The sequence below is a fragment of the Carettochelys insculpta genome, chromosome 2, assembly GCF_033958435.1.
Source record: "Carettochelys insculpta isolate YL-2023 chromosome 2, ASM3395843v1, whole genome shotgun sequence".
NCBI lineage: Eukaryota > Metazoa > Chordata > Testudines > Carettochelyidae > Carettochelys > Carettochelys insculpta.
The window spans coordinates 196,019,264-196,041,760 of NC_134138.1; the positions used below are offsets into that span (position 1 = coordinate 196,019,264).

The following is a 22,497-nucleotide window of genomic DNA, read 5'->3' on the forward strand; positions in this document are numbered from 1 at the left end:
CTGGTGCTGATGGGAGTTGTAATATATAAGAAACACAGGATCAATGCCTTACAGCTTTCCTGAAATCCACAGCAAATAATTCAGGACACAATAAGCATATATATATTTTAAAATCACTAACCAGGTTAACTTGCCTCACAATCTGACATGCTTAAAAAAACCCATAAAAATATAAAAGAATCATTCTCTTATTCCTTTGTCCACTGGAATTGTTTGAACTGCCTCTATGCTCAGGATAATGCATTTGTCCCAGCCCTCAGTGGAGTTTATTCTCCCTCTTGTCCCTGGAATGCTGTGGAAGGATTTCTGGGACAGACCTTTTTGATTAAAATCATGTTAAGAAGGCTGGCTCAGGGCAGATCAACGCCACTTCAGATCTACTCGGTTGGGAAACGCTGCAGAATGGAGTTTCGAGGTGCTTGCTTGCTTCTGTGCTTCTTTTGCCTTGTGCAGGTTACAGTTCAGCAAACCTCCACAGTCAGGCAAAAGCCACCAAGTGCCAAGAAAGGTAAGGAGCTGGGAGGATTCATTTCTTGGTCCTGAGCAGTTTATCAACGTTTTTCTACAAACTTACAGCCTTTTACAGAGCAGCAGCTTTTTTTTCTGCAGGAGTTTTTTTACCCATCCTGTAGAATTCTACAGCAAGGATATTTAAATGCTATTGCTTGGTTTAAAAAAAGGAAAACCTTCCTAAAATTTACTGTCTTCTACTAAATTCTACAGGATGTCCTCATAATGGACTATTTGTTCTAAAATGTAGACAGCTACATGCTGTACATTGGCTCTGTGTTTCTACCATATTTTTCCTGCATTAAAATCTCATTTTATTGATCCTTCTTCTGACCCATTCCATTTTAAGAGGAAAATAAATAACAGAAGGTAAAGAGATGATGTAAATTTAGAGGCAGAGTGGACAGAATATTTAGTCCAAGGAATAGAGTAGATCCATAATTTCTGTGATTACATGCCAGTAATTTTATTAACAAATATCGCACTGGTCTCCAAATTCCATTTTAAAACATTTGCCTCAAATGTATTTTAAGTTGTACTCCAGATACATCTAATGAGAGTACTCATTAGCAGCTAGTGTATAGAAAAGTAAATTACTGGAGTTTATTTGCCAGTCCCTGGTTCTGCACAGCGCAAATAATGTGAGGATGACCAGTGTGAGTAATGTATAACTGCTGTCAGAGAGGTAGCCATGTTAGTCTGTAGCTCTGAGAACAACAAGAAGTCCTGTGATGCCTTATAGACTAACAGATATTTTGGAGCATAAGCTTTCGTGGGCAAAGACCCGCTTCATCAGATGCATGAGTGGCGGGGTGGTTTCAGAGGGGTATTTAAAGAGTGGGGTCCCAGTAGGAGGGAGGGTCAGAGCAATATAACTGCTGTGAGCACCATCCACCCCTTATAACGTGTGGGGAAGTACTTCAGGAGGACTGTTTCACAAATGTGTCACACTGTTGCTATGGATATTTGAACCCATTTTGAAGAGGGGTTTTCATCTTGGAGTAAACTTGAAAGAAAAAGCAAACTATTTATTTGCCCAGGAATTTTCTGTAGCCTTCTCCAAGTTTGGCTCTTTTTCCTCAGAAATTTGTGTTTGAATGAGAATTTTTCCCAGCTTTTCCTTCTACGTGGCCTTTCAGCCAACTCCCTATTTTATTTATTGTTAAAAAAATGATTGCAGTAAGGGTAATGCTGAGCATGTGTGTTGCACCTCTCTACCTTGCCGGCTTGTACCAGTCGCTTCATTTGTGTTTTATAAAGGATTTTTGCTTCACTCATAATTTTTTTTTCTTTTCTATAACTGTTTATTGACCACTGGGCTCTTCACTAGGTTTGGCTATGAACTTTCCATCATAATTTTTTTCAACAGAATTAAAAACGTCACAAAAAAGGTCTGTGTTCTTCCCAAATTTTCAGCACCCCAAATCTTTTTGGCCAAAACATTTTTCATTCTCTGGCCTTTTTCAACAATTTTTTTTTTTTTAATTTTCCATGAAAAGTCAACATTTTCCATGGACAAATACCAATCAGCTAAACTCTTCAGCAATAACGTGCCAGAGATCCCTGTTGTAGTAAGAAGAGAGCCTGAAACATAAGCCCATGTATCACAGGCCTGGGCTGAGGCTTGGGGCTCAGGCAAAAACAGTCAAAACTTTGCTAATACAAAGTGAAGTGAATTGGTGAGCGAGAGGCAAGCCTGGCTCGCTGAATCTGGCGAGACTATAGCTGATATTACAGAAATACACAAACCTGAGAGGTATTAGGCACAAGTCATGTAAACACTTATAACAGAATACCAAGTAAGGAAACATCCTGGTACCAAAGCACTCCACATAGCTAACAAGAACAAAATGACCCATCCTAAGGACAAGGTCAGGATGGCAGCATGAAGGACAGAGAGGTGTTAATTCGACCAACATGTATAAGGTAATGGGTGGCACTCAGGTACGTCAGAGGGTGGCACCCTGACAAGTCAGGAGTGATATGTAACATGTCTGTATCTGCATATAAAGTTGTACCTTAAAACAGCAAGTGAATTTGTTCTGGCTGTTACCCAATATCTCTTTGGTGTGAATATGTTTGTAACCATTTACAGATTTCAAAGTTAGTCATAGATAATATATTCATGTAACGCTTTTCAACTCAAGGACTGACCAAACATATTGCTCTGCACAGGACAAGCGCTATTCCTGTCCCAGTCCATAACCAGCATCAATGGGGCATGTCACTTGTCTGGCCTAGCGAGCAGCAGAAAATCCTGCCACTGACCTAGCTGGTCCAGTGTCAGGTGGCACATATGTGTATGGGTTTACTAGAGTCTGATGGAAGCTATTACTGTGCTTTGTTTAGCAATAAGCTTGGCCGGGTGCCTGCATCCCTTGTGTGATTTTGTGATAACTGGGGGTGCTCTTGGGGTCTGCTGTGCTGGCTATCTGCACAGAGCCAGGGCAGCACACACGGGGAGCATATGCATGTAGCTGAATGGTTATCAACATTTGAGAAAGCAAGATACTTGCCAGGACACCACACAGGTGACATCTGACAACACCTGTCTCTCTGGAAAGCTTTCCCTGCTAATAGGGCTGGCCAGCATTTTTCAGATTTCAAAAGGGGAGGGAAAAGTTACAACCCTGAAACCTGAGGGTTTGTGTTTCAATTCATGCCCAATCAGCTCTACATTCGGGGTACTGGAGCAATATAGTGGGGGCAGGGTGCTAACAGGAGGGGCAAAAGGGGCAGCTGCTCTGGTGCCTGGTGATTTAGAAGGGCCTGGGGCTCCCAGCTGCTGTTTCCACTACTACAGCAATGGCAGTGGCTAGAGGCCAGGACCCTTTACATTGCTTCTGGAGCCCCACGTGGCTGGCTGGGGGAGGCTAACCTCCAGAACCACCCTTTCTACACAAAGCCATGCCCTCTCTGGGGCGGGGCTGGAGCTGCCCCCCTCCCAAACCTTGTCCTGTCAGCAGCCCTGAGTGGGGGGTGTTGAGAGCCACAGCACCAAACTGCAAACCTTGCATATAATGGAAACCACTTTAATCCAGTGGATGTGCCAGAGCCCCCACAGCCCTTAGTGTAGTTTGGGTCAATAGTTCTCTACCCACTCCTATAAGAACGCTGCCAGCATGCCCGTGTTGGGGAGTAAATTACCTCACGGATCAGCCTGCTACTCCCCTGTGTGCCTGCTCAGCCACTCAGGGTAAAGGCAGAGCGGCTTCTGCTCCCCACCCGTCGCCAGCTGCGGCTGACCCATGTGCCTGTGTGAGTAGCACCAGCTGGAGTCCCCATGGAAGCAAAACCAAGCGGAGGAATGCTGGGCGTTCTGACGCTCTGCATAGCTGAGCCCTGTGACGCTTCCCCTGCTCCTTCACCATCACGTGCACCAGTCATGGTCATTGGAGCGTCTGAGTCAGCAGGGCCGAGGGCCTCGCTGGGCCCCTGAGCAAAATAGAGAGGGTCCTGCTCTGTGCCCCCAGAAAGGGCAGGGCCTCAGGGGAAGGGCCAAGAGCCTAGGCAGCTCTCAGCACCTCCTGGACCCTGGTGCACAACCCCATCCACCCTCAGTGCTGCCTACAGAGTGGCACACAGCACACCGGCAGTGTTTTAAAGGGCCCAAGGCTCCTGCCGCCGCCACTGTTGCCATGTATTTTTCCTCGCAACTGCCCCCTTTGCCCTCCCCGCCTCCCCAGTCGGCAAGTCTGGGCTGAGGCTTTCCCTTTACTTGTTTATTACCCACATCTTAACACCAGTTGATATTGGCCACACCCTCTCGTTTGTTTAGTCACATGACTAATCATTCGGAGATCTAGGTTTTATTCCCAGCTGAGCCACAAATTTCTTGTGTGACTGTGGGTGAGTCTTAACAGCTCACGGCCTCGCTTTCCCCAACTGTAAGTGGGGATCAGACTGTTCCGTTACGACATAGGGTGAGAGAAGGCCAATTAATTAAAGTTAAGAAAGAATATTTCTAAAAGTGAAGGCACATGTGGTTGGAAAAGACTCTCATATAGGAGATGGACAGTCGGCTCTTGGCATTCAGGCCCAAATTTTCTTCCGGACTCTAATTTTGTACATGTACATTTGCACACAAACCCATTTGTACCCCTGCTACAGAAGTGTATAGGTGTCATATGGGCTGTTGATGAGGTGAACAGTTCTGGCTCCCAAAGAACTCAGTGGCAACATTCCCACGGGTTTCAACCTGAACAAAAGCAGTGTGATAGACTTGATCATAAGCTAAGGAGATGACACTTTACTAAATAACAGAGCACTGACAAATAACCCCACAACAAAGAAAACTCCATGTTTGCTGTCAGAGTATAGTGTGGTTGTTGACACAGTGGAAGACCCTTTTTGAGATGCAGTGAAACCAAGCTACTGAAACAGAGCCAACAGAAATATATACTCCTGTATTTTAAGGACTGGGATTTATTTGCTACTACAGCTGAGTAATGACAAATTCTTGATCCTTCAAACTCCATTTGGTAACCCTGTATACTTCAATTAGACTAATTGCATAAAGTAGGATTCCTCAAATAAGTAAAGAGTGGTGCCTCGTCCAGTGCCTAGTCCTCTTACACCCAAGTTTTGAAGTCCTACTCTTATAATTTTGGCTTTTGTTTTTGTGTTACTATCAGAATGGTACACCTGGGCTTTTGTCACAATAACCCCGAATTTCATTATTTTTATAATGGCAATCAAACCTATGCATGATATTTAGGGATCCTGGTAATTAACTGGATGAAATACTTTTTCATACCACATGTGATTAATCTATGGAACTCATGGCCACAGGAAATTGGTAAGGCTGGGAACTTCACAAGATTCAATGAGAGACTAGATATTTACATGGGTATCAAGTGACAGTAAAAACGATAGGGAATATTATAGCTTATGCATAAGAGTTTAAGCCAATCTCTCTCATGGATCAGGATGGACCGTTGTGGGGGGCAGCAAATGGCACATCTGCCTACCGCAGGGTTCTGATGCCATTTTCTGAAGCATCTAATCTACTGGTGGCCAGCGGCAGCACTGTAGTTGCATAAAGCAGTTGCACGGCCAGCAAGATTTTTTGTACCCCAGGGAGTCGTAAAGTTTTTCCCTTTGTTTCCATTTATATAGTCTACAGCGTTAGGGAGAATTCGATGCTCCAGCACAGCATTTTTCTCTCTTCTTGCAAGTGTTCTAACTCAGTTCTTAAAGAGCTACAGTCTGGGTCCAGAGCATGGCTATAGTGTGGCTTTACCCCATCGTCACAGGTCAGACCAAACAGTGCTGTAGCATGACTGTCTTCTAATACAGTCCCTTGACAATGAAAAACCCGTAGTGAGTGCTGCTACAGTCCAGTAGTTAAAGCCTCAGTCTGGGACTTAGGAGACCAGCATTCAATTCCCTGCTTTACCACCACCTTTAAGTCACTGTGTGTATGTCTATGCGGGAGGGAAGATATGGTGGTGCTCATGTAGGCCATGCTCATGGCAGCTTTAACCTACCTAGTAAGGCTAAAATATCAGTGAGGGCACAGACTTCAGCCTGGACTAGGAATTCAAGTGTAGTCCCAGGGTTCCAGCAGAGAGCACACTACTATTTTCCCTGTGACTTAAAGGCTGTGTGGTGATGCCTACCTGAGCTGCAACCACACTTCCCATTGCAGCGGAGACATACCCTCAGCCCTTGTCTACACCACCAGTTACTTTGGTACAACTTACATCTCTCAGAAGAAGGTGCTATCCAGACCCTGTGTGATGTAACTTACTCCAACCCAAGCACTGGTATGGGCAGTGCATCTCTCTCTCTCTCTCTCTGACACAGTTACCACCTCTTGGGGGAGGTGGAATAATTATGCCAAAAGAAAAGCCCTCACCCACTGCATAGAGTGTCATCACCGAAGCGGTAAAATGGCACTGCTGCAACTGTGTTACTGCAGCACTTCTAGTGTCGACAAAACAGCTCCCAGGAACCTGAATTCACCGTCTAGTAATGGAATTTCCCTACCACACTGGAATGTTGTGAGGATAAATGTTCATGAGGCATGTGAACACAACAGTGATGGGGTAATAGAAGCATGTATTATGATAGCTTCTAGGGTTTGGCTACATACCTCCCAATAAAAGAAATGGGAATTGAGTGCCCAAATCCTCTAGGCAACTTTGAAAATACCACAGCCCAAAAGATATGGTTAGCAAGCACTTCTGTGAAGCAGGGCTTTGAACATGGTGAGGTATGGCCATCACAAACTGAGCTGTAAGCAGATCCCACACAGAGCATGCTACTCACCAGTGTTTACATTTGCTAGTTTCAGAAAATATTTTGCATTGACTGTATTCCAAAAAAGAAAAACTGAACAACAATTATGATAAAGGGTTTTAGTGTGGATATTCTGCTCAGCGTGGAGATTATTTTCTGTGAGACCTGTGATGATCTTACACTGTATAAAATTGTGCTGTGGCTTCATGAGTAGTGGGTTATAGAACTGTCTGGCTAGAAAAGGTCTCAGAAAATATTGCTACCCAGCGTAATCAGGGAAGTCATGGAGAACCTTGCTGTAACAGCTGTGTGTTTATGACAAGCATCTTTCAACTCTAGTGTGAAAACATTCCATGTGCAAAGACTCCTGCTTACTTTTCTGCTCTTCAAAGAATGTCATCAAGGGTCACAAAAATTTACAGCTGATGGAATATCACCTGTGCCCAAGAACACAATCTGTGCCTCTCATTGACATGCTATGTGTGCACAAGACACGCACTGCAAGAAAATGGCTTGTGCAAAGATTTTCTTTAGAACACTTAACTAGTTTTGTCTGGCTGTTTCCAGGCTATACGTCACGGTAGCTATTTAAAGCCAACCGAACAGGATAGTCTCCTTCTGAATCGTACTGGAATTCTGCCTGGTGTTTAGTTCAGATGAGTGTTTTACAGGTTGTCTTCACTGTGCTCCGTTCGTAAGATTAACGCATGAGTATACATGGGTTCCACAGAATTGGCTTTGCACAGGTATATGGATGCGGGGGGTGGGAAAGTTTTACCAAAGTTTCAATTTCCTAAAACTACTTTAAAACGTGTAGGCTTTACTGTGCTATCCATAGGCTCTGTCCACCTTTCAGAAAGGAAGTAATCCCCACAATAGCGCTATGTTACCAAGACGGAGCTGAGGCACAGAGAGAATAAGTATTCACAGGTTCACATAGGAGATCTGTAGCAGAGCTAGGAATTTAACTCATGTCTTCTGCAACCCAGACAGTACCTTAACTACACAGTCTTTCTTCCTAGGTGGTGTTTTCCCCTTCCTCTATGGATGACAGTAATGACCCCTATCTCTTTCAGCACAATGTCTGGATAGTGTTCTGGGGGTGGCTCAAGCTTGTGTAATGAATGTGGCTGTGGTCTGGGCCTTGTTGCATGACTATGCAGTGAAAGAGGCAGAAGATTGCAGTGAGCTGAAGGATGGCCAGCCCCATATTTGAAGAAGATGACTGATGCCCGGGAGAACTGGATTCTAACTCTGCCTCTGCCACGGGGTTCCTGTGCGATGTCCAGCAAGTCACTTAAGTCGAACTTTTCACAGTTGGTTTCCAGTTTCCCATTCGTTTTCTTGATGCGAGCTTTGCACAGGTACGCAGTACTCATGGCTTCAGTTGAAGTCAAGGAGAGCGGTGCTTTGAACACTTAAAGTACTGTGCAATTGCCAACGTCTCAAAAAATAAATAATCAGGCCTTAGGTGTCTTAAATGGAGCATCCAAATGAATGGGGACTTCTGATAATTTTGGCCTTCATCTCTCTGGGCCTTTCATCCCATCTGTAAAATGGCAATAACAGCACCTCCTCATAGGGGAGACAAACTCATTGATGTTGATACCATTCTCGGGTACTATGGGAGAGCACTATAGAAGTGTCCAAGAAGGAATTAATTGTAGTCTGATCAGGGCTGGAATGGTGTATACGGGTTCACCAGCAGGGAAACAGGAGGTGGAGCCTGGTGATTCAAAAGGGCTAAGGGTTGCAGCTGCCTCTACAATAGCAGGGGCCAGGCCCCCATGCCTTTAAACGGATGTCAGAGTGCTGGCACCACATGCTCCAGATGGCTATGAGGGCTGCCTGGGGAAGGTGAGGTCTGGCATGCTCCAGGTGGTGCTGAGGGATGGCTGCCCCAGCCCCGCCCCTTCCACCTAAGGCCCCACCCCTTCTCAGAGCACAGAGCCCTCCCCATCCTCTATCCTGCTCAGGGACCCAGAAACCCTGTGGGCCCCACCAGGCATACAATACAATAAATAGCTCTTGAGGCCACACACTCAAGTTGGGTCTACACGTAAGCATCCCTTCGAAAGGGCAAGAATCGAAAGAGGGCAGTTGAAAGCGCAGCTGTTGAAAGGGAGCGACCGCACATTTAAAAGCAGGTGGACGGGTTGGGCTGCTGCGTTCTTTCGAAAGGGAGCGGCCACATGCCTCCAGGCACTCTTTCGAAAGAAGAGACGCAGGAAACCCCGCGGACGGGGTCCCATGGCCGACAACACCTGCCAGGGCCACAGCCAGCTGCTCCTTTAAAGGGCCCCTCCTTCCACCCCGCATGAGCTGAGTGCTGCCCAACTGTCCCTAGCCTGGCAGAGCCCACTCGTGCTCCAAGATGGAGTCTGAGCATCAGCTCCTGGAAGAAGACACCCTCATCATGGATACCCTCCTGGCCATGCTCTGCACCGTCGCTGCAGCCGCCCCCGAGCTACTTGGGTGGGTGAACAGCCCCCATGAGGCTGTGGAGCCCCCCAGCCCAGGACACCACCAGCCCCGCCACGCCCTGGGGGCCCCAGCACCACTGGGCCCACCCCAGCACCACTGGGCCCACCCCAGCAGCACCGACTAGTGGGAGTGCCTGGTGCTGGGGCAGTGGGATGAGGACTGATGGCTCAGGAACTTGCACATGTCCAGGCAGACCTTCGAGGAGCTTTGCCACTGGCTCGCCCCCACCCACACTTTGGCACCAGGACACCTGCATGCAGTCCGGTCTCACCCTGGAGAAGCAGGTCATGTTCGCCATCCGGAAGCTGGCCACCCTGGACTCCCACCACTCCACAGGACAACAGTTCAGGGTGGGCAAGACCACTGTTGGGGCCATACTCATAGAGGTAAGCAGGGGCCAGGTCACGTGCACCACCCCCCGGCCCCCATGGGGGTGGGAGCCAGGGCAAGGGGAACTCTTGGCTGCAGGGGGTTGGGAGGGGACAGGCGGGGGGGTTGGGAGGGGGCAGGCAGGGGGCAGGGGCTGTGGACAGCCTGCTACGCCCTCACAGGAGCACATGTCTCCCTCCCCCCATGTAGGTTGTCCGAGCCATCAATGCGATGCTGCTGCACAGGGTCGTCCACCTGGGGGATCCAGATGCCGCCATCGTGGGCTTTGCAGAAATGGGCTTCCCGAACTGCTTCAGCACCGTGGATGGCATGTACACCCCCATCCTCTGCACACAGTGCCAGCCAGTATATCAACAGAAAGCGTTACCATTTGGTGGTCCTCCAGGCCCTGGTGGCTGCAAGGCGCCAGTTCACAGACACATACATGGGCTGGGCTGGCTGCACCCATGACACTTGTATGTTCCGTAACGACATACTCCGCTGGCGCATGGGGGCTGCCGCATTCGTCCCGCAGAGGGAGGTCCCGGTTGTGGGGGACGTCACCATGCCCTCTGCATGGTGGCAGACACGGCCTGCCCCTTACAGCTGTGGCTCATGTGGCTGTACATGGGCCACCTCAGCCCCACTCAGGAGGCGTTCAACCTCCACCTCCACCATGGAATGCTGTGGAGCGAGCCTTCCGGCGCTTTAATGGGCGGTGGAGGTGCCTCCACACAAGGTTGGAGGTCAGGGTCCTCACTGTAGCCCAGGTGGTGGGCACCTATTGCATCCTCCACAACATTGTGGAGGGCAAGGGGGGAGGATGCTTACATCTGGGGGCGGGGGCAGCGGGGCCAGTGCTGGCTATGAGCAGCCAGGTGCTGCCCCCATCTGCCAGGCCCACCAGGACGGCCTCCACATTAGGCAGGCCCTCAGGCAGGCCTTCGCGGCTTGCCGCCTGTGACCAACACCCACATCCACCCCTCCCCATCCCACCACCACCACCACCTCACCAGCACATCTACCACCCACCGTCCCTCCCCAAAGAGCATGGCACATGGGGGTGTAAGCCAATTAAACATTTATGAACATAATGGAAATGAACCTGAAAGTATGTATGGGGAGGCAAAAATGGTGTACTGGGGGGGCAAGAGGGCTCAGTCCAGGGCTGCGAGTCCTGTCAGCACTGGGATCCCCTGCCCCACTGGGTGTGGGGTCCACGGCGGGGCAGGGAGGGGGCAGGGAGCACTGGGGGCTGTGGCTGGGGGAGGGGCTTGGTGGGGGTGGTGGCAGTGGGCTCAGTGGGAGGCAGCAGCAGGCTCAGCAAGGGAACTGCGGTGGGGGATCTAGGGGGTGGGCTACGTTGGTCGCAAGCTCCCGGTGTGTGGTGCCAATGCCCTCCAGGATGGTCAGCAGCCTGTCCCATGCTGCCCTCCACCACTCCAGGTCAGCCTCGGCAAACTGAAGGTGCCACTCAGCCACCTCGGCCTGGCAGTGGCTCATCAGGTCCTCCTCCACCCACTGAATGGCCCTACAGTCACGGCCCCAATGGTGCGCCGCATGGGGTGGGGCCTGGGTGCCCTCCACGGCCATGTCTACACGTGCCCCAAACTTCGAAATGGCCACGCAAATGGCCATTTCGAAGTTTACTAATGAAGCGCTGAAATGCATATTCAGGAGGTCAGGGTCCTCACTGTAGCCCAGGTGGTGGGCACCTATTGGACTCCGGCTACTTCGAAGTCCCCTTATTCCTATGAGCTCATGGGAATAAGGGGACTTCGAAGTAGGTGGCATCCTTTTGAAAAGGAGCCCTGTCTGGACAAGACGCGTGGCGGCAAGGAGCGTCAATTTCGAAGCACCGCGGCCGCCCGCATGCTAATGCATTTCAGCGCTTCATTAGTAAACTTCGAAATGGCCATTTGCGTGGCCATTTCGAAGTTTGGGGCACGTGTAGACGTAGCCCACATCTGCCAGGGAGGGTCTCCATGACAATGGAGGGTGCGGGGCTCTCCCAGCCCTTGGATGGTGAAGCTCCATGGAGAGAAGGACAGTGTATCAGTGTCGTATTATGGCCCAGAGCAGCCTGACCATGGGGCAGCATCCCCCCCATACCGGGGCAGCATCCCCCCCATACCAGGGCACCAATCCCCCTCCTGGGGCTGGCAGCCTCCCTTTGGGGCATCCTCTCCCCTCCCGGTGCTGGCATCCCATCTGACAGCATGGCAACAGGGGCATCTCTGGCGGTTGGGGGTTCCTGGCCCATGGCGAGTAGTCCCCAAGTGCCATCCAGCCCCAATTGCCCACCGCCCAATGCGTGGCTGATGGTGCTGTCCACCAGGGGCAAGCGCTGGCCGCCGCTGGCAGCCGTCTTGGGATGCTGTGTACCATGCCTGGCCAGCAAGTGTGCGGCCCTGGACCAATGGTCCTGTGCGCAGCCAGCTGGCTGGTGTGTTGCCCCCACCCTGTGGACCGGGGTGTGCGCCCCACCGTGTACGCACCCAAGGGCCCCTCAGCGAAGTCTGGGGATGCCCAGCTCCCGGTCGCTCGGCTGGATGAGCGGGAGAGGATATAGATGGTCAGGTCCCCCTCCTCTCTAGACCACTTCTGGTACCTCAGCCTCCTGTGTCCCTGGTCCAGGCTGCTCCTCTGACTCCGGCTACAGCTCGTCTGCTGAGGTGTCGAGGACTGCCGGGAGTGGGAGTTGTCCAGGGGCCCCAGGATGCCTCGGAGCTCCCGGAAATAGGGGCACGTGGCTGGAACTGCCCTGGAGCAGCCAGCCTGGTCCTGGGCCCGGGCATAGCCCTACTGCAGTTCCTTAACTTTAGAGCGTACTCGCTTGGTGGTACGCTCAGGGAGGTCCCTTGTGAGGAGGCCCTGGGCCAGGCAGGTGAATGCTGTGGCGTTTTGCCACGTGACACCCATCTCATGGAGGACCTCCTCCTCTTTCCAGAGGCCCAGGAGTTCCCTCAGTTCCTGTCCTGTCCAGGAGGGGGCCCTTTTTTTGCTGGTCCCTGGAACCCTGGAAGCCCTGCGAGGGCTCAGAGGGAGAACCCTGGGGCTCCTGTGGGGGCTGGCTGCTGGCCATGGCTCACCACTGTTGCTCCAGGGCTGTGCAGAGGGTGTGCTGTTGGAGCTCGGGCTGGAGCTATTCCTAGCACACTCTCAGCTCCCTGCCATGAGGTTCTTGCATCCTTGCTGCTTTAAGGACGGCCAGATGCAGGGATCATAGAGCTCCCCTGCTGCAGACTGGAGTGGCCCTGAGCTCCAGCTGAGGGGCGCCGTGGCAGACTCCTCTTTCAAAAGAGCAGGCTATGGAGCGTCTACACGTGTACCCCTTCGAAACAGTTTTTCAAAAGGGGACGATCTTCCTGATACGGGCTCAGGGTTCGGATTTCGACGGCTGCACCTCGTGCCTCCCATTTTCTTTCAAAAGCCCACGTCACGCATGTAGACACTCCTCCCAGGCTTTCGAAAGCGGGCCAGATATTTTGATGTTTCGTGAAGCTTTAGTGAGGAGAAATATTGAATAACTCCCCATCACAGACTGAGGCAGGGGTGCTGTGGAACGCTACTACCATATTGTGCTCTTAAAGGTTGTATCACAATGCACCTGCACAAGGGAACCACACGAAGGGTGCACAGGCAACTTTAATTCTGGTGTTACCCAGTATCTGAGCGCTTGGCTTTGCAACCTCAATGTTCTTTAACAATTTTTGCAGGTGATCAATTATACTTTCATGGCCTTTTCCAGTCTAGAGCCTCAAGACTCTTTAGGAACACTAATGAATTTGGGACCTGTCTGCACTTGAAAGCTGTTTTGGATTAAGCTCGGGGGGGAATGTAAAGTCCACCAGCTGTTCCCGAAAACCTCCTGAATACGAGTGTCTTGCTCCTGTTTAGCTTTATCTCCTTTTATACATGCTCAGTCCCTTTGCAGTACCTTACCTACATGGTCATATGCTGAAATGTGAGTGCTTGGTTCTAAGGTTAGTTTAAATCCCCACACAGAGCATTATTTGGGAATTACACCCCGTGCAGACAAGCCTACGCTCCACATCACTGTCTGAGTCAGACCTGCTGTCGCCCTTTGCAGCTGGGGAAAATGAGGCATAGAGGGGTTAAGACAAGTAACTCCCCCAAGAACCACATGCAGTGTTTGTGGCAGAGTCAGAAACAGAAGCCAGAACTCCTCTGCTTCAGCCGTAAAAACTCTCTTTCCTCTCTCCTTGTTAGTGTGCTGGTTTAAAGCTAAGAGCTGTGCCATAGCTAGGGAGACTTCCTTGCAAAACCAGCTGTACTAATGAGAAGTTTCCCACAAAGTGTTTTCATCAAAAAGGTGCCAAAATAATAACTATTGCTTCAGTGTTAATGGAACCCATTAAAGTTAATTGAGCAATGATTAAAGCACCCTAATCCCTCCTCTTGTTGTTTTGTTTCCTATTCAAGACACATTATAATCTTCGCTGCTACCATCTTTAATAGGCTTTCAGTGCTGCTTTCCCATTGATTTCATGTAGTAACTCTGTTTACTCACATAGTGACAATATCAGAGGGGTAGCTGAGTTACTCTGTATCTGCAAAAACAATGAGAAGTCCTGTGGCACCTCTTTGACTGAGAGATTTTTTGGGAGTGAGCTTTTGTGGGTGAAAACCCTTTCTGGGGCACTGCTGCATCTGATGAAGTGGGCCTTTGCTCAGGAAAGCTTATGCTCAAAAATCTGTTAGTCTATAAGGTGCCACAGGACTTCTCTTTGTTTCTGTTAACTTAATTGATTCACCATAGCTGGCATTTGTTGGGTAGACCTGGCCTGTGGTTTGCATGGGTATAGTGTCACATTTGCAGTGAATACCAGGCCCTTATTATCGTGTTTGCTGCAACATCAAAGGGATACAGCTCTATTATTTCTAAATGAGAGTAAGCAGAGTACCAATTAAGTAGCTGGTTACAGGAGTTGCAATTACCCTAACAAAGCCAGAGATCAGTGACATTAGTAATAATGGCACATTTAATTACATGGGGAATGGCTTCACAAGATAGACTGTTAAAGAAGAACTAAAGATCTTATATACTCTCATCACTCCTAGTAGCCGGATCCTTCCCACCCCCAGAACCTCCCCGTTCCCCATAAGGTACAGAAAATCAGGAGGGAAATCTCCTGGTATCTGCATTGGTTCATTTATTTGTTCACAATGAGGTATGTAAGCTCCATAGATGAATACTATGGTCTGGTCCCCAAAATCGGACTTCCCATTGTTAACCGTGAGGGTGAGCAACAGGGATGGTGCATTAGTAGGCATGGGGGGAGCACACCTCCTTCCAAATGCCCGGGGTGGGAGCAGCAAAGGACCGGCCAGTCAAAGTCTCTGGGAGTCTGGCGCCTGCAGCAAGGGTTCGGTGCCCCACACTCACCAGCAGCTGTGGGGAAAACGGAGCGACACAGCCCCAGCTCTGCTCTCCCGGCACATCGCTCAGGCACTGGCCCCACACTCGCCAATGGGAAGCAGAGTCAGGTGGCTGGAGGAGCAGAGCGAGCTGGGGCCACATTACTCCACTTCCTGTGTTGGTGCCGGTGAGTGGGGTAGAAGGCAGACCTCTGCTGCCAGTGCCAGCCCCCGACCCTGCTAGTACCCCGGGGCTGCATTGCTTGGGGGAAGTGGGGCAGGGGGCATAGGAGAGGTGGGGAGAGGAGGGAGCAAGGGTGGAGAAGGGGTTATTCCAGCCAATCCCCAGGCTGAGGCAGAGGGACAATCACATGGACAGTGGCCTCCTCCATCCCCCCACCAGTTGCCCCTAGTCAATAACCATCTGGAGCTTAGGTGAGACCATCTGTTCATTGCAGCCCTTTCAGGTCTTAAAATCTATGAAACTTGTAGATCCCTAGGGGGCAGGGGCCATCCCCACAGAGACACTATCATTTCTTGTTCCCTCACACCTCTCTGGCAGGCCAGCTCCCCAATACCACCAGAAAATTCCCCTTCTCCAGGTATGTCCCCGTGCCCAGCAGCTGAAGATGAAATGTGAAGCTTGGGAAGGCACACTCCAGCTGGCTTTAATCTATTCACATGCTCAAAACAGCTGCCAAGACACAACGACACAGGCTTGCGACTGAATACAGAGTCCAGCTTATCAGCTCTGTCATGACATTCAAAACCCTCTATGGGACTAGCCCTGGCTACCAGTGAGATTTCTCTCCCAGCCCGACCTGACATAATGTAAGAACTGTGCATCAGTGGAGCAATGGAAGCGTCATCCAACTGGAGGGGTGGGGAGCATGGTCGTGAGAGATTGAACTCTTCCAGGGACTTGGCCAGATCTCTAGGCTTGCAGGAGACAACAGCCATTCCAGGCTTCACTCGCTTCAGGACTAAATAGAAAACTCATTTGGCTGACTTGCTTCTCTCTCGAAAGTTCTTCGTACCTCACGTCAAGAAAATGACCTAACCACTCTCTTTAGAGGAAAACACAAGAGTGCCAGATTTGGTGTGGGGTGGAGAGGGTTCAGGAGTTTCGAGGGCTCAGTAAGTACATAACTAGAGATCATTACATGAAATAACCTAGTTGGCAGAGGGGTGATGGTGGAGAAGAAGAAGAAGAAAAAGAGATTTGGACCTACCCTGGCCTAAGGCTGCTCGGAAAACTTTGGAAACTAGTTCAAAAGTCTCTTTGGGGTGGTGTTCTATGAAAAAGTGACTGAATATGGAGAAACGAGTTTAAAAACCAACAGGCTGGTCTGGCTATGAAGGCTGTTAAAGAGATGTTCTCCAAACACTAGAAACGCTGAGCTAGCGCCTCAGCTGCTGTTGGTCTCCATGGCTCCGCTAATTTCATTAGCACTACGCCTTCTCAGCAACTGTCCCCAATTAGTTTTTGTTTGAGTTGCCATTAGTTACAATGCTGTGTTGTCTGAGCTTGTGCTGACCACGCATGTTTTAAACCAAAACCAGCAGGCAATAGTAATAAGAATAAACCGGGCCCGCCCTGTGATCATGGCAAACTGCCCAAGCATGTGTCCTGGCCTCCCAAGCCAGAAGAGGCCAGGAGTGCCGCAGGGACTGAGCGTTTCATCTGCTTTTCTGCTGCCCACCTGGAATGAAAGCAGAGAACAGGGCTGATGGCCTCGGGTGAGCACACAGTCCTCCATCCACAGTGGAAATAAAGAAGACCCCTGAGCACAGATAAGACTATTACAGGGCTCGTCCTATGCGCGGTGTGTGTTTCCAGAACACATTCTTCCCCTAAGACTCTCTGCCAACTGGAATTTGCTGCCTGAATATTTTTTCATTCTTACTCACCAGCAAAATTTGTAGCCTCTTCAATTTCTTTACCCACCTGTGGAACAATGAACCATAGTGATTTCTCACTCAAACTTTCATATGACCTAACTGCAAGGTGGTCAGTGAAGGCCCAGCTGGTGAAAGGTAGGCCTGGCCCTGCCCCCTTCCACTCCCAGGCTCCCCCCTTTGCCCCCAAGGCCCCAACCCTTGAGCAACCTTCCCCCCAACCCAGCCAAGCCCTCTCTGACCCCAGCCCAATCCTTCCTGGCCACCTGGAAGGCTGGGGCTGCCACACCTGGCCCCAGCCATACCAGGCGGCCAAGGAATGTAGGCAGTTTTGGGAAGGCAATGCCTTCCTTTGCCTCCTTTACCTGCCACCCATGCTAACTATTCTCCTACTTGAGCTGTAGTGTCAACAGTCCCTAACAATCCTGAGCTAAAATACATAACAGAAAACTTGAGTTTTAGTAATAAATTAAATTCAACCACAGAAGCAGGAATCGGTGTTTTCTAAGCAGGAGAAACCAATTCCAGGCAGTTCTAAGCAACTTCACCAAGGACATGGAAGGTCAATATATTCTGCTGATAAAGACATGCTTGAGAAGCATTACTCCATTAGAACATGCTGTCAGCAAGCAGAGAACACTTGCCCAGAAGCTTCAGAGAATGTATTAATCCTTCGGCACCTCAGGGATTAGGTAAAAATCAAATAATTCTCTGAAGTGTATGGAGGGAGCTGGAAGAACTTTGTAATGACTTCTTTGGCAATTCCCCTCTGTACTGATCCCAGAAATTGGTCCAACGCTTTTTGAAGTCAATGGAATGACTCTTACTGATTTCAGTGGGCTTTGGACTGGCTCCATAATTCTACATATTGCCCCTTTACTGTCACAAGTAGTAACATATTCCATGGCCCAGGGAACAAATGCTCTCAAGCACAGGGTGGTAGTGTATAGGCCTTTATAATACAAACACAGCGACAGGTGGTCAGCATAAATAAAATGCATTGTGGAGTCACTGTCTTTTTAAGGAGGCTTTTGAAAGAGGAGAGTGAAGGATTCCTAAGGTTATGCTAATAATTTCGGTTGCATTCACTGGACATGCACGAGAAGTCTGTGCTCATCTCTTGATTTGTTCACCAGATGGTGTGAGCCTTAAAATGATTGAAGATCTTAAGGTTCTGATTGACAACCTCTCCCAGGAGGTGGCTTTACTGAAAGAAAAGCAAGCACTTCAGACAGGTAAAGAGCTCATTGATGAATACACAGTTAGTGCTTTGAGATTGGTGCTAATTAAAATGTGGTTATGATCTCCCTGCACATGTTGACAAGTGTGTTAAGAGAGGCCCTGGAGCACTTGGGCTAGAACTCCATCATTAACAAAGCACTCATAATTAGATTAATGCTACTTATGGCATTTTCACAACATTTCCAGACAGATGCAGCTGCTCAGACTTTTAATGGTATTAATTGTACAGTATATGGCTCTTTATACGCTGGAACGTCTCTTTAGACAAATCAAGAGTTTTACCATGACTGTTAGTCAAATGGACAAGATTGGTGAGATATAGTGTTTATTGGATCAACTTTTGTTGGTGAAAGGAACAAGCTTTTGAGCTCTGAAGAGCTTTTTTTCAGATCTGCGTAGCTCAAAATCGTGTTTCTCTCACCAACAGAAGTTGGTCCAATAAAAACTATGACTTCAGCCTCCTTGTCTCTCCAATATCCTGGGACCAACATGATTACAACAACACAGAAAACTAAATAAGATGGTCAATTTTCCCTCATCAGCCAGAGGGATAGTGTGTAGAAAATCCTGTTCTTTACTATTTTGCACAGTTTTCTCTTTGCTGTGCAACCAGCCATCTCCCTTCTATCTGACTTGGACAGCCTGTCAAATCCTTGGTTACCCATAGGTATTCACATCCATGGATTTTTGCGGATCCTGCTGTGGGACAAATTTTTGAAGCTGCACAGGGCTCTACTGACTTCCATTGCAATCATATCACTATTGCATATTTTAGTATTATTGTCTGAATTACATTATAGCTTAAGGACCCAAGTCAGAAATCCGCATCTTGGTGTGCTAGGTGGTGTTCAGTCATATAGCAAAAGATGGTTCCTTCTCCAAAATGTTTAGCATCTAAATATTCCACCCTTGCATGGTGTAAAGAAACTCTACCAAGATCAGTAGAAAGTGTGTTTGCAAAACATCTACCAGACCTGAGACCCACAGGATGGCTTAAAGAGAAGAATTCTGTTTCTTTGAAAAAGAGTATAGGTTAAATTTAGATTTCAGACACAAGTTCAGGTTCAATGGGACTTTAAAAGACAGTTTGAAAATTCATACATGACTCCATTTAGGGTTTTTAGGGTTTCTTCATAAGGTGCCCAGAGCCTTTCAGCACTTAAAGTTTAAAAAAATGTACATTTGCTACTATTAACTGTATCACTGTCAGAAAGCAGAAAGCTCAAAAATACTTAGCAATGAGACAGGGAGGAAAATTTTCTGTGGAGCTGAAGTTACGCAAGTACAATATTTCTGATCGGAACCTGTGAAAAAGGGAGGTTTTTTTCATGCTTGCGTAACTCAAACAGCTGCATCAAATATGCACAAGTTTTCCTGAGTGCTTCAATGTTGGGCAGGGACCAAGCCTGGAAAAGTTCAGCCTAAGAAGAATTTATTTGGGAAAATTTAGGAGCAGCATGAAGCAAAGGGAAATGGGGTTTTGGATTCTTTCTATGCAAATTTGGAAGGCATGTGGATGCAGCTGGTGTAACATGTTTACTATTATATACCATCATACCAGACCTACCAACAGGCATACACTGCGGCTCTGAACAGGTTCTGGTGGCCCCTGAATAGAAGATAGGGTGGCCCACTATGGGACTTCCAAATTATTTAAATGTCTGCTGTATCCCACACCTGTGGTGCACTGTCCTTCTCTCGTATACCTAGACTTAATGAGTCTGCTCCAGCCTTAACGAAGAGTCATGTGGCTCATATTAGTTCATGCAATAGAGGCTCCTGCATTCAGCGCCAGAGGTCCTAGGTTAGACCCCATGTACCAGTTAAAAGGGAAGGTCAGTGATACATTACCACTGATTTCACATGTCAGAATTTTCAATTTTACTGTAACTTTTGCTACTGATGACTGCTCTGAAGCACTGTCATTACCACATGATCCTTTTCCATTTGTACCTTGTCTTTTTTCATTGCTTAGTTTGTTTGAAGGGCACTAAAATTCACCTCAAGTGCTTCCTCGCGTCTTCTGACACCAAGACGTATCACGAGGCCAGCGAAGACTGCATCTCCCAGGGGGGCACTCTCAGCACCCCGCAGAATGGGGATGAAAACGATGCCCTCTATGAGTACATGAGGAAGAGCATTGGGTCAGAAGTGGAAATCTGGCTCGGCATCAATGACCTGGCAGCTGAGGGCAAATGGGTGGACATGACGGGCAGCAGCATCCGCTACCGGAACTGGGAGACTGAGATCACCACCCAGCCGGATGGTGGCAAAGTGGAGAACTGTGCAGCCTTGTCAGGGGTTGCTATTGGCAAGTGGTTTGACAAGAAATGCAAGAATCAGTTGCCATATGTGTGTCAGTTCATGATTGTGTAACAGCAGGGCTCCGACTGCTGACACGCAGGCCAGCTTATTCTCTTTGGCATCAGGAATAGATATATAAATAGTCATCATGGCCTGGTAATGCATGAGAGCAAGTTAGATCTATGCTGCATTTTAATTGGCTAAAAGCTACATCCAACTCCACAGCAGCTGCATTGTTCTTACTAAGGCATGATTTATAGATATATTTTTTTACATCAGAAACTTACGAAGATAGCTTATGTGATTTAATAAAGAACCAGTGCAACGCTCCAACTTTGCAAACCATACAGTAGGTTATGTAAGCCTCATTAAATTGTTGCTGTAGATATTTTTCCTGCTATTTCCTATCCATTATTGCTGATTTTATCAAGGTATCCATGCACTAATGAAATCTTTTCCTCCTGCAATTTGTGATCTGATCTGTCTTCCCTTTCTCTGGGGGTTTGGAGTCAGGAAAGACAGACCAAGCTTTCATTTGCTGAAATCAGAATGCAAGTGTAATTGAGATGAGAATCAGTTTCATGCTGATGTACTTGTTGTTCTTAGCAGCAGGGCTAGTTCTTCCCCCCTGACTTTGACACTTAAAATTGAGATGACTAGCAGAGTAAAAGCTACTGAGACGCTGGTAGGAGTGAGCTGTCTGATAATGTGACATCCTCCTGTGAATTAGAGAGAAGTAGACTGATCTATAAAGAAGGAGGGTGGGGTTTTTCAGAAGAACTCAGAGTTGGCCTAGCTCTTTTCCCACAGAGTAAACTAATTTCAGCACAAGTGGTTAGACCAGGTACTTCTGATAAACCCATTTGGGGGTTTTATTTTGGAGAAATTACTGATTATTTCCTCACTCATTCATTAAAAATATAGTCTGGATGCTTTTGCGGGTCTTGTTGGTCTAGGGACATGAGTCTTGCTTTGGGTGTGAGAGGTCCTAGGTTTGACTCTGGGATAAGCCCTGCCTCCTCTTCTCCTTCTCTTGTAGAAGGGGTTTGAGCATTGATCTGCTAAAGTCAGGGTTGTGAGCTCAATCCTTAAGGGAGCTGTGCAAGAATCTGGGGAAAATAGGTTTAAAAATACAAAAAACTGTCAGGGATGGTGCTTGATCCTGCCAAGAGGGTGGGGAACTGGACTTAAAGACCTGTTAAGGTCCCTTCCAGCTCTATGAGATAGATGGGTGTATGTCTCCATGCTGGCTGGGCTCTTTGCAAACAGTAGAAGTATAAAAGCTCATTGAATCCCCAAAAAATCAGATTTACTCACTTTGATCTCCTGTAGCAATAGATTATGTTGTCCCAGCCAACTCTTGCAAAGTGATAGCATAATGGAAATGCTCTAGTATCTGTTGTTTTGCTTTAATGGCCTCTCACACAGAGCCAGAGTTTCAGGTGGTATCAATTGGTGTAGCTATGTTTGCTCCTCCGGCTTCAGTCGAGCTATGATGATTGACACCTGCTGAAAACTTGGCCCCAGTGTTTGTTCACTAGGAAGAGCATTAAAGAAAAATTTCAATAGAAACATTGCTTTAAAGAAGCAAGGCTGGAAAAATAACTGCAGGCCTGTCCGGGGCAGTTTAATGAGGCTTTGACAAGCTGTGTTTCTTTAAGTTTACAGAAGTGTATCAGTAGTTGTTCAAGTCCACCGGGCTTGAGGGTAACCCATTTAGTTTAGGTTTCATATTCCTTGCACTGTCATGCAGAGGCCTTAGATGTAGCATGTTCTAAAGCTCACTGGAGAAATATATCAAGTCACTGCTTCCTCGAGCTGAGCGTCTCTCAGAATTGATAGTTAAAGGGCCAAACAGGAAGACGGTGCATACTTCTGAGCCTTTTGTTGCTGCCAAGCTCTCTGCTGTTCACATAGCTATAAAATAAATCTATCTAGCTTTGCTCAGCGAATGAAGTCAATTGATTTTAGCAAATGCTTTCTTCTCCAGCTGCTGACATTTCCTCTCAGAGCCGCTCCCCGGACCAGTGGGAGGATGAAAGGCATTAAAGACTGAAAAAAACC

The 22,497-nt window shown here is 48.2% G+C and overlaps 1 protein-coding gene across 1 annotated transcript; it reads left to right on the top strand.

The window, feature by feature from the left end:
* The first annotated feature begins 370 nt into the window (after nucleotides 1-370).
* Nucleotides 371-21,852, top strand: CLEC3B (C-type lectin domain family 3 member B). Its single transcript, XM_074986092.1, has 3 exons — nucleotides 371-508; nucleotides 18,024-18,122; nucleotides 20,105-21,852. The coding sequence occupies exons 1-3, from the start codon at nucleotides 403-405 to the stop codon at nucleotides 20,503-20,505; spliced, it is 606 nt and encodes a 201-aa protein (XP_074842193.1). The 5' UTR covers nucleotides 371-402; the 3' UTR covers nucleotides 20,506-21,852.
* Nucleotides 21,853-22,497: the final 645 nt, after the last annotated feature.

Excerpts from the sequence above, each read along its gene's own strand:
- CLEC3B (XM_074986092.1), top strand. The coding sequence starts at position 403 with ATGGAGTTTCGAGGTGCTTGCTTGCTTCTGTGCTTCTTTTGCCTTGTG. Across the intron at positions 509-18,023 it reads GCCACCAAGTGCCAAGAAAG|ATGGTGTGAGCCTTAAAATG; the intron begins GTAAGGAGCTGG and ends TTTGTTCACCAG. Across the intron at positions 18,123-20,104 it reads AAAGCAAGCACTTCAGACAG|TTTGTTTGAAGGGCACTAAA; the intron begins GTAAAGAGCTCA and ends TTCATTGCTTAG.